Source organism: Portunus trituberculatus, chromosome 48 (genome assembly GCF_017591435.1).
Source record: "Portunus trituberculatus isolate SZX2019 chromosome 48, ASM1759143v1, whole genome shotgun sequence".
Taxonomy (NCBI): Eukaryota; Metazoa; Arthropoda; class Malacostraca; order Decapoda; family Portunidae; genus Portunus; species Portunus trituberculatus.
In genome coordinates, this window is record NC_059302.1 from 10,405,925 (window position 1) to 10,418,424 (window position 12,500).

At 40.1% G+C, this 12,500-nt stretch overlaps 1 protein-coding gene across 2 annotated transcripts in view; it reads left to right on the forward strand.

Annotated features, from left to right (window-relative positions):
* LOC123498871 (zinc metalloproteinase nas-4-like) overlaps positions 1-12,500 on the forward strand; it is a 17,552-nt gene that overhangs the window by 525 nt on the left and 4,527 nt on the right. For both annotated transcript variants that reach the window (XM_045246356.1, XM_045246357.1), the window contains exons 2-9: positions 2,527-2,694; positions 3,310-3,373; positions 4,381-4,490; positions 6,224-6,317; positions 8,064-8,181; positions 9,442-9,686; positions 11,311-11,420; positions 12,068-12,161. In XM_045246356.1, the coding sequence (XP_045102291.1) occupies positions 2,527-2,694; positions 3,310-3,373; positions 4,381-4,490; positions 6,224-6,317; positions 8,064-8,181; positions 9,442-9,686; positions 11,311-11,420; positions 12,068-12,161 (1,003 nt within the window). The remainder of the gene's footprint in view (positions 1-2,526; positions 2,695-3,309; positions 3,374-4,380; positions 4,491-6,223; positions 6,318-8,063; positions 8,182-9,441; positions 9,687-11,310; positions 11,421-12,067; positions 12,162-12,500) is intronic.

Below are 12,500 nucleotides of genomic sequence, written 5' to 3' on the forward strand. Positions count from 1 at the left end.
CCTTTTGGACAAGCGTCTGCATTAGTTAGCGAAGACGTCTAAAGGCACCGCTTTTCTTTAATTGCCACCTTGTGAAATGATGAATTCGCTGTGTGTAGTTGACACACAAGTAAAGTTTAATTAACATGTCGAACTTTACGACTCGTGTGTAGCGAAGAGATGGCTAGATTTAATACAGAAGACGAATTCCGCATGGTGAAGGCTTGTATGTTGTGCTGCTTATTGTGTTTTCCATGTTGTGTCCATTTCTTTTTTTAATAAAGGCAGCAAAACTATCCTACTCAGAAGTAATGAAATATCTACCCTTCTTAAGACTATGGAAAACTATCTATCTAGTTAGCTCTTCATAATTTCTCGCGCGTCAGTCTCAACACTCACCGGCGTGCAGGCGTGTCCTGTAGTGCCACCTCCTTCAGTAGATTGCCTGAGGCCCTGAGTCTGCCTCCCGCCTGTCCATTTCCGTACCAATACACTTGTTTTCCATATCTGTTTTCACATAACGGAATCACGTAGTTAACTCTGCAGCACCCCGGCACATAGGACAACCGCCACTCACGGCACATCCTCCCGTGACACCGTGACACCTGGGACTGTTCAAAAAACGCTGATGAATTTATGCCGTTTACCACCATCGTGCATCTGCTTACTGCTTGCTGCTATTTAAGCTTGAAAATAGCTCTGGGACAGCGAGAACCTGGCAGCAAGAAGTTCGAGCGAGTCTCGCGTCAAAAGTAGCGCCATGTAGAGCACAACGTAAGGCGCCTTTACCTTACCTTCACTGGATGACGTCATTCATTTCAAGAATACGTACTATTAGTTTAGCTATTTGTTTGTAGGTATGTTTGTATTCATATCGTAACGGCAGGAAAGATTCTCTCTCTCTCTCTCTCTCTCTCTCTCTCTCTCTCTCTCTCTCTCTCTCTCTCTCTCTCTCATGATTAGCATGATTAACTATTGCACGCGCGCGCGCGACTATGTGTGGGACGGGGTGCGCGTGGTCCAGGTGTGGGCGTGTGCCGTACAAGTTAATGAATGCAAATAGGTGAGCGGCGAGGCGGTGATGCGGGCAGGTGAAGTGAGGTGAGGGTGTGGCCACTGACCCCTGTGTACCGCGTGGCACCTCACTTCGTGCCACCTGCGCCTCATCATCTTACTTGCCTTAACCTAACCTAATAACCTGACTTAACTTTAACTTAACATGAATTAATCTAGTCACATCAGCTAACCTAACCTAAGACAATTAACCTTTATCTAACCTAACCTATAACCTAACCTAGCTCAAACTAGTCACCTTACTTGACTAAACTATCTTAACCTATTTAGCTAGCCGAGGCAAAGATGACCTACTGTAATCACTTCATATAACCTAACTTAGCCACTTTACCTCATCTATCCTAACTTAACCCTGCTTACTCACATCGTCTAACTTAACAATTGTTCCTCTCACACAACTTAAGCTATCGTAACGGAACTTAATATAGTTTAGTCACGCAGCAGAAGGTTAAATCAAACTGGGCGATATAAAGCATCTCCGCTGGATTTTTTTTTTTTTTTTTTTTCAGTACCCATTTCCTCACCCGCTCATATATTGTATGTCGTACCCTTCATGTAAATAGGAGGTTCCACTCACACCACTCTTTTGAACAGGGTGGAATCAAATGCATTTCGTCTCGACAACTTTTCTACCTTCAATCTCTTTCTCTCATCGTTGTAGTGTTGCTTCTCTTGTTATCTTCTGCCGCTACTTTCACGATAACGGGTATCATATCTTACTAGTTGTATAAATCTACTCATCTTACTGCCTCGCTACACTTCTCACACCGGTAATCTGCCCACCTCCGTAATACAAAAGTTAACCAGTATTCTCAATCCTTCACTCTTTTTACCAATAAACGCTGACTCTCCCTGCCTACTTTTCTTCTTCCTCTAGCTGTGACTTGGACGTTTCTCCGATTTTTCATCATTATTTTGGCTCTGTTTCTTCAGGGACTGCCATCTCAGCCTTTTTGTTGCACTTCATTGTAGCCGATTTTTCATAAAAAGATAAATGCAATAAATAAATAAGGAAAGCTAACTTGATACATGTATAAAGTCACCTAACCTGATCAAACCTAACACACTTTTTTACCTAACTTAATAAGCTAACTTAACTTAGTCATCTAATCCAGCCTACCATAATCATTCAACCTAACTTAACCTAACTTAGTCATCTAAAGCAGTATTTCGTGATGATTATTATCTCTGTTACCTCTACTACGTATATAACTGACACTCTGCACTACTATTTATGTTACTACTACTATTACTTCTACTGCTGCTGCTACTACTACTACTACTACTACTAATAATAATAATAATAATAATAATAATAATAATAATAATAATAATAATAATAATAATAATAATGATAATAATAATAATAATAATAATAATAATAATAATAATAATAATAATAATAATAATATCACCACCAATGCCTCTACTACTACTACTACTACTACTAACCGTCTGTCCTGCCTCCCACAGATGTCAGCGTGGCGTTGGGTCGTGGGCGTGGTGGGCGTGCTGGCGGCGGCGCGGTGTGGCGTGAAGGCGGGCACGGTGCGGGCGTCAGACCCCATGGTGGAGGGCCTCATGTCGGAGATACAGATGGACCCCAACATGCCCCAGCTGCCCCTTGGGAACCCTGACTCGGTGAGGCACACACACACACACACACACACACACACACACACACACACACACACACACACACTCCAGTAACGGCAACAATAACAAAAATAACGTCTCCTCCTTCAAAGAAAAATATTGACTCTAGTGCTTTCCTTCTTCAGTATCTGCGTTGATTTGTACAGAGAATGATCTTTACCAGCCATTAAAATACGTTATTAAATATTGAAGAAAACAAATGAGTGTCTCGTTCTTTGCGTACTTTCTAATAATAATGATAATAATAATAATAATAATAATAATAATAATAATAATAATAATAATAATAATAATGTTTTAATCTCGTGCCGATAGTACTTACCTACCCATTGCGTATCTATGTACCGATTTTACATTATCGTAGTCATCCACAAAAAAATTAAAGTTCTTTTTTATAGAGAAGAAAAAACGGGTAAATGTTTCTCTCTCTTGACATAATAATAATAATAACAGCGTCTATCTACTTTTATTAACGGCACATATACCAGCTAACATTATTTTCGTGAAGCCACCGCTAAAAATCCGTTCTCTTTCACATCGAAGAGAATCCGTGACCCTTTCTCCTGTTCGTAATAGTGAGTGTTTGTCTCTCCCCAACAGATGCTGACAGACATTCCGGGAAACCCCCTCGACCCCAACGACTATGAGAACGGCTTGCAGATGGGTGAGTGGCAGGGGAGAGAGGGGACGGGGGGGGAGGAGGGAGAGGGAAAGGAGATTAAAGGTGTGGCTTAAAGCTGGAAGGAGGAAAGGAGGTGAGGTGAAGAGAAGAAAGGAGATGGAAGGTTAAAGATACTAACTGATACAGAGAGAGAGAGAGAGAGAGAGAGAGAGAGAGAGAGAGAGAGAGAGAGAATGATGATGTTTGATAATGATAATAAACATGATAATAATAATAATAATAATAATAATAATAATAATAATAATAATGGTAATAATAATAATGTGTGTGTAATTTGCTCATTCTTTGTAACTTTATGCATCCTCCTCCTCCTCCTCCTCCTCCTCCTCCTCCTCCTCCTCCTCCTCCACATTGTTTTCCGCCTCTTCCTCCTCCTAACTTTTTCCTATTTCTTTCTTACCGTCTTTTCTTTTTTTCTTTCTTTCTTCCTTTATGCCTTCCATCCTTCCTTCATTTCATCTCTTTCATCATCAATCATCATCATCATCATCATCATCATCATCATCATCATCATCATCATCATCATCAATCCTTCCTACTCTCCTTCCTCCCTTTCTTCTTTTCTTCTCTTTCATCAACATCATCTAACTTGCCTATTTTCCTTTCTTCCTTCTTTCTATCCTTCTTTCTTTTCTTCCTTCCTTCCTTCCTTCCTTCTTTCCTTCCTTCCTTCCTTCTTTTTTTCTTCTTTTCTTCTCTTTCATCAACATTAAAATCTTCCTCTAACTTTCCTATCTTCCTTTCTTCCTTCTTTCTTGCATTTATTCCTTCCTTCCTTCCTTCCTTCCTTCCTTCCTCCTTGCTTCCTTACTTACTTACTTTCTTCTTTGCTTCCTTCTTTCCTTCCTTTATTCTCTTTCTTCATTAACATCAAAATTACCTAACTTTCCTGCGTTTCTTCCTCCCTTCCTTCCTTTCTTCCCTAACCAATCTCCACCACCACCACCACCACACCACCAACATCACCTCACACTCCCTTCCTTTCTCAGTGCACAAGGACTGGGACCCTTCGAGCAAGAGTGACCCTATAGAGCTGGCGGGACTCTTCCAGGGAGACATCATACTGCCCAACCAAGATGACTACTACAGCCTCATCCATGTAGGTGTTGCTGGCTTTGGTGATGGCCTGGCTGGGTGGTGTGGTGCGGTATGGGTGGATTGGTTACTTGGTAGATAGATTAATTGGTGTGGGTGGGTGGGTAGATTGGTTAGTTGATATTATTGATAAGTAAATGGATAGATGATTGATTGGTTGGTTGATAAATGGTTTAGGTGTATGGATTGCTTGTTTGGATGATTGATAGGTAAGTAAACATTTATACGAATAGGTAGATAGGTTCATTGCTTGATTAACCCCCTTCAGTACTATGACGCGTTTGTATATTCATTTTGCTTACTATTCGGTGATTTTACACAGCTTCAGAAACTTATGTTGGGGAATTAAACTGGTGAAGACGCTGGCCATTAATCTTCTGACCTTTATGGATCCTTCCCAATGTCAATGAAATGGTCTAATCGTACGCAAATCTTAAGGTAAAAATGTGTCCCAGTATTGAAGGGGTTAATGACTGGTAGATAAATTGATTGGTAGTTAGTAAATAGGTTGAGATTAATTGATTGACTGGTAAATTGATTGATATATGTGATTGACTGAGAGATTGAGAGATTGACAGATAAATAGATAAATAAATTCACTGACTGCTTAATAAATGGAAATCTACATGCATAGGTATGTAATAAAGAGTTATCTCGTTTATTGAAATAGATTGAAAGTGTTTCGTTTAATTATGCATACATCCATACACACTTATATACATACATACTTACATACATACATACATACATACACGCATACATGATTGATTAGATTTGTAGTACACAGACCAGTGATGATCAGCAAAAATTCATAGTGCCACGTCTTTTTTTGTGCGTGTATGCGTGTCACGTGATTGCCCTTCTTGTCACGTGACTCTCCAGTGTTACAATGTATTTCCGTTTTTTTTTTTTTTTTTCTTCTTCTTCTTTTTAATTGCTGCGTAAACTTGAGGGTGTGAATGAAGCTGAGTGATACTTTGCACTATCATGTTATTATAGATTTTATATTGTGTATATCTATTTATTTGTTTATTCATTTATTTATCTATTTATCTTTACTTCATGGATTTTAGAACTTCATGATTATTTTTCCTCCTCTAGATTATATTTATACTCTGGTTCAGTCAGGAAAGAAATAAGCAGCACCATTTTATCTTTTATTTTTTTATACGTGTAACATTCCCACGACTATTTCCCAAGGCCTTAGAGATGAATAGCCGGGTTCTCATTACTGTTTCTTTTCTTGATAATGTGGGAATCTTGTTAATCTGTCACTAGAGCCTTAAAAACATCCATGCAAACACAGTAGCTTTAATACGACTGCTGTCAAAAGCCACAAAAAATCATTAACTGGGTTCTCAATACTGTTTCTCCTGTTGGTAATGTGGATATCTTGTTAACCCCTTCAGTACCATGCCGCGTTTTCATATTCATTCTGGTTACTACTTACAGCTTCAGAAACTTTCGGGAGGATTAGAATAGTAAAGACTGTGGCCATTAATCTTCTGACCTTCATAGACCCTTCCTAATGCAAATGAAATTGTCTAATCATACCCAAAAATCAAGGTAAAAATGTGTCTCAGTACTGAAGGGTTTAAACTGACGCTGGACACTTAAAAACACCATTAGAGACAGGTATAACTTCAAGCAGAACCTTTCAAATGTAGTGAAGGTGCGGCACGAGTGTATTTCAGAATGGTACCTGGTCATGCAAACTCTCTTTCTCTTCCTGTACAGCCTGCCGACGCCCCACAGGCCAGGAACGCTATCAAGACCATGACGAAGCGCTGGCCCAATGGAGTGATTCCCTACGTTATCTCCTCCTCCTATAGTACGTGAAGGAGTAGCTGCAGAAGGTGGTGGTAGTGGTGGTGGTGGTGGTGATTGTGATGGTGCACTTGTTCTGTCCACCACACACCTGTTTATCTGTCTACTTTAACTGTCTGTTTGTCTGCCCCACTTGTCTTTCCAGCTGCCTTTCACACTTCTTCTTTCTTTCATAGTTATTCATTTGTTGTAGTTGTTGTTGTTGTCCTTCTTCTTGTTTTTGTTCTTCTTGTTCTTCTTCTTCTTCTTCTTCTTCTTCTTTTTCATCTTCTTGTTCTTGTTCTTCTTCTTCTTCTTCTTCTTCTTCTTCTTCTTCTTCTTCTTCTTCTTCTTCTTCTTCATTAGTATAGACATTTGAGATTATTGTTATTCTTCATTTTTCCTTCTCTCTTCCACTCTCCATTTCCTCCTCCTATATATAGAAACTGAAGGAGGAGGAAATGAAGGAAGAAGAAGAGGAGGAGGAGTTTTCCTAGTAATGGTGGAAGAGATTAAGTTTTTTTTTTCCACAAACGTCACATACGTATGATTACAGAAAACTTTTTTTTTACCTTCCTCCTCCTCCTCCTCCTCCTCCTCCTCCTCCTCCTCCTCCTCTTCCTCCTCTTCCTCTTCTTCCTCCTCCTCCTCTTTCAGTAAGTGGAGGAGGAAATGAAAGTTGTGTCGTTGGGGAAATGAAGTTTTTCTTTTTCCTTTTTCGGTTTTTACACGTATGTATGTAAAAGCCTGTCACATTAATCTCCTCCTCCTCCTCCTCCTCCTCCTCCTCCTCCTCCTCCTCCTTCTCCTCCTCCTCCTCATCCTACTCTTCATTCCTTGTAGAAATAATGATGATGGCAATAGTTGTAGAAGTAGTTGTAATAGTAGTAGAAGTAGTGGTATTAGCAGTAACAGCAGCAGCAGTAGCAGTAGTAGTAGTAGTAGTAGTAGTAGTAGTAGTAGTAGTAGTAGTAGTAGCATGATAATAATAGTAATAATGCTAATAATAATAATAATAATAATAATAATAATAATAATAATAATAATAATATATAATAATAATAATAATGCATGAATTGAAAAAATAAACAAGTAAATGAAGATAATGACGCATCTCACTTTTTCTCCCTCCTTCTCCTCTTCATCATCATCATCCGCCTCCTCTTCCTTCTCCTCGTCAATCCTAGTAAAAATAGTGATGGCAATAGTAATAATAATAAGTAAACGTGAAAAAAAGACAAGAAAATGGAGGTAATGAATGAACACCCTCTCTCTCTCTCTCTCTCTCTCTCTCTCTCTCTCTCTCTCTCTCTCTCTCTCTCTCTCTCTCTCTCTGTCTGCCTGTCTCCTACTAAGTATGTAGCTTCTGTAGATGTAGTATAGTGAACGAGTGATCTCGTCATAGGTCGCAAGGCCTCCTGTCACTCGTCTTTCCTATGTATTCCTATGTATTCCTCCTCCTCCTCCTCATCCTCCTCCTCCTCATTCCATGTCAGTTTTTCCATACTGCATGGTACTTTTCCAAGCTATTTTCCATGCCAGCGAAAGCTGGAGGAGTGGTGGGGAGGAGCCTTCTCCTGTACTGTCCTGTCTCTCTTATCTGTAGCCAGTTAGAAGTAGTTACCAAACAGCCTCGAAAGGACCAACAGGTCTGTTGCTGTTTGACTTTCCTTTGTATTCCTTTGTATTCCTCCTCCTCCTCCTCCTCCTCCTCCTCCTCCTCCTCCTCCTCCTCCTCCTCGTGCTCACCTGCCGCCGCTCTCTGCCACAGACAAGAAGGAGCGTGCGGTGATCGCCGTGGCCATGAACACCTACCACCAGAACACCTGCGTGCGCTTCGTCCCCCGCACTGTGGAGAAAGACTACATCCACATCCACAAGGGCGACGGGTAAGCCAATCCACTTTTACTCCACCTCACCCCCCCGCCCACACACACCCCTGTCTTCCACTTGTATATTATGTCTGTATATTGCTTGTTTGCCATTACCCTTTGTTTATCTCTGTTGTTTTCACTTGTTCATTTCCAATATTTGTACTCCACCTTTACTCCACCTTAGCTCCTCATATCTATCTTCCACTCGTTTACCATATCTCTACACTGCTCATTTGTCTTTGTCTTGCATTTGTTTATTTTTGTTATTTCCACTTGTTTATCTTGTTTACACTCTACTTTTACTCCACCTTAGCTCCACACACCTGTCCTCCACCTGTTTATCATACCTATACACTGCTTACTTGTCTTTACCTTCTATTTGTTTATCTCTATCATTTCCACTTGTTTATCATACTTTCACTCCACCTTTATTCCATCTGTTTATATCTGCCCTCCACTTGTTTATATTTCACTTTCATCTGTCTATCATACCATCTCATTATTTCGTATCCATCTGTATTACATCTGAATTCCTCCACCTGTTCATTTCACCTGTCTGTATTCCACCATCACTACACTTCCACTTCACCTGTGCTGCATTTGCTTCTGTCTGTCTTTCACCTGTCTGCCACACATGCACTCTGCCTTTACTAATACTAAACTCTTTCCATTTGTCCACTCTGCCTGTTTATCTCTATTCTTTCACCTCTTCCACTGTTCATTTGTATTACCATTCTACCTACCTTCCTTCCACTTTTTTTTTTTATATCACTTGCACTAGAGCTGGTCATCTATTTACCTACGTCTTCCCTTCTTCCCTTCCTCCCTCCCTTCCTTCTTTCCTTCCTTCCTCTGACGATACGGAACATATTTTATTACACACTTATGACTCAAATCCTTTACACCTGCACATAAACAAAGGTCCTGTTCCGCAGTCACACTTCTTTCGTTTGGTAGCTTACCAACAAAAGTATATACTTCAGCCGTGATCAAGTTCCACAGTCAACTTTGTCCGCTACTTTTTGTTTGGGGAGCGTACCAAAATAATGATAATAAAAAAAAAAAAAAAAATGAAAAATAATGATGATGATGATGATGATGATGATGATGATGATAAGGCAAATAGGACCAATTTTACAGTCTTTATGTAAACTATTCAACTTCAAACGCTTCCCATATTACGAGTAGTAAGCTCCCGAACAAATAAGAGACACTGAAATTGACGCCAAATCAGAATAATCACAGGTATACCACCGTGTGTGTCTCCCCGCCCAGGTGTTCCAGTGTGGTAGGCAGGGTAGGGGGCGCGCAGGCTCTCTCACTGGGGCCGGGCTGTCTTTACGTGGGTATTGTGATGCACGAGTGTATGCACGCCGCGGGGTTCTGGCACGAGCAGTCACGAGCAGACCGCGACAGCTTCATCACCATCAACACAGCCAACATCCAGGCCGGCATGGACTACAACTTCCAGAAATACTCGTGGGACAAAATACAGAGCCTGGGGGTGGATTATGACCTGGGTGAGTGTTGTTGTTGTTGTTGTTGTTGTTGTTGTTGTTAAGAAGAGAAAACCAGCCAAAGGTAACAAAAACACCAATTCAAAAAACTACTAAGTTACCAATCCCCAAGTATCAAAAGAGTTAGCCAAAAGAATAGGATAAATGTCTTGATATCTCCCTTTTAAATGAGTTCAGGTCATAGGTAGGTGGAAATAGAGAAGCAGGCAGGGAGTTCCAGAGAAATGGATGAATGACTGAGAGTACTAGTTATTTCTTGCATTAGAGAGATGGTTGGTGTTGTTGTTGTTATTGTTTGGGACACTTCCGTGATTATCGTGCGGAGTCACAGGTTAACAGAGAATTATCTTGTATGGGTAGAGTTTATAGCATTTCTAAGTAACCTGACAGTCGCAGTAGAGACATCACAGGTTTCTGGTCTGCAGGTGTGTGTCTGCTGCAGCTGGCGGCGTGACAGAGACCTGCTGTGATGACGTTTCTCTCTCTCTCTCTCTCTCTCTCTCTCTCTCTCTCTCTCTCTCTCTCTCTCTCTCTCTCTCTCCATATTTGTTCTATCTATTTATTGTCTTCATATTACTTAAACTACTAATAAGATATGTAATGTTAGACCAGAAAAATGTACTTGTTTGCTTTATTTCATTACACTTATTTGTATTTCATTTTTTCATGTTCTCTTAATTTTTATTCCATGCTTATTTTATTTTTATATTTTTGTATCACTAGGGCTCCTAATATGATCTGTAATATCATATTGACCAGAAAGGTTCACTTGTTTGGCTTATCTTATTAGATCTATTTGTTTTGTATTTTCAAATTATCTTTTTTTATTTTATTTCATGTTTATTTGATTCATTTCACTTTATATCACTAACGCATAACGCAACTATGGCGGTTGTGGTTCCAAAAACTTTAAGGCCACGGGTCATACATTAGCCAGCTCGTGCACGTCCTTTAATGCGTTTCACTTTGAATGATACGTAGGCTAACCATGTGAGTTGACTGTCACGGACCAATTAGATAGTGATGTTTCCATACCGTTGTTGTTGTTGTTGTTGTTGTTGTTGTTTGTCGTTGTTGTTGTTGTTGTATTGTCGTTGTTGTTGTTGTCGTTGTCGTCGTCTCACCATTTCCCATCAGGTAAAGGTTAAGGGAGAAGAAAGAGGTGAGAAAAGTGGTGTCTTTCCTCCCATTCCCTTGAAACCTGGAGGGAAAATCGATGGAGAGAGAGAGAGAGAGAGAGAGAGAGAGATTTAATATAATGCCAAAAAAAACTAACGATAAATTATACGAATTTGATTACTACCACTGTACTACTACTACTACTACTACTACTACTACTACTACTACTACTACTACTACTACTACTACTACTACTACTACTACTACTACTACTACTACTACTACTACTTAAAAGCCTCCTCGCACCAGAAAATACTGTGTGAAAATAACTAGGAAACCATTTCAGAATATTTAAAAACGCTTGCAAACTGTTTCCAAAATGTTTACAGTGTTTGTTGGTGTGGAGAGGCCTTTCTGCTTGCCTCACCTGCCTCCTCTTCCATCTCTCTTCTCTCCCCTACTCTTCTCTCCCCTCACCTCCTCTCACCTCACCTCACCTCTACTGCAGGCTCAGTGATGCATTACGGCCCCTACGCCTTCGCCAAGGACCGCACCAGACCCACCATTATCCCCAGAGTGAAGGGCGCCGAGATAGGACAACGCCGAGCTCTCTCGCCTGTGAGTACTGGTAGTGGTGGTGGTGGTGGTGGTGGTGCAAAAAGCTAATGGATGAAAAGAAAGTTGTTGTATTGTTAGTTATAGTAATAGTGGTTGTAGTAGTAGTAGTAGTAGTAGTAGTAACAGTTGCAGTAACAATTGTAGTAGCGGTTGTAGTAATAAAAGCAGTAGTAGTAATAGTAATGGCAGTAGTAGTAGTAGTAGTAGTAGTAGTAGCAGTAGTAGTAGTAGTAGTAGTAGTAGTAGTAGTAGCAGTAGTAGTAGTAGTAGTAGTAGTAGTAGTAGTAGTAGTAGTAGTGGTAGCAGTAGTAGTAGTAGTAGTAGTAGTAGCAGCAGCAGTAGTAGTAGTAGTAGTAGTAGTAGTAGTAGTAGTAGTAGTAGTAGTAGTAGCAGTAGCAGCAGTAGTAGTAGTGTTCTGGGTCAATTTCTGTTTGGACCGTCATTATTTCATTTGATCTTATTTATTGATTTATTTGTTCAGTCATTTATTTTGGCTGGACTCAGGAACGAAGAAGAACAAAATAAAAATAAAAAGAGAAGTCGTAAGGTAAACAAGATAAACAGTCTCCTCATCCTCCATCACACACTCACCCGTCTCTCTCTCTCTCTCTCTCTCTCTCTCTCTCTCTCTCTCTCTCTCTCTGCAGAAAGACATCCAAAAGATCAAGATTCTGTACAACTGCGCCAACACGAGCACGACCAACGTAGTGACCCAGGCGCCGCTGCCCGCCAAGCCTGAGAGTGAGTCTACTAGTACCATTAAGTCTTTCTGCCTTACTTACTTCTTCATTCCTTCATTGTCTCATTCTTCTTTCTTATTAGGTGTGTTATTTCTTCACTGTTATCATTCTAGCAGTTCTATTTATTCTTTCTTCCTTATTTCCTTCTTCATTACTTCATTGTCTCATTCTTCTCTCTTCCGAGGTGTTTTATTTCTTCCTCTTCTTCATTCCTTCATTGTCTCATTCTTCTTTCTTGCGAGGTGTTTTATTTCTTCTCGGTTATCATTCTAGCAGTACCATTTATTCTTTCTTCTTTACTTCCTTCTTCATTTTCTCATTCTTCCTTCTTCTTGTGTGT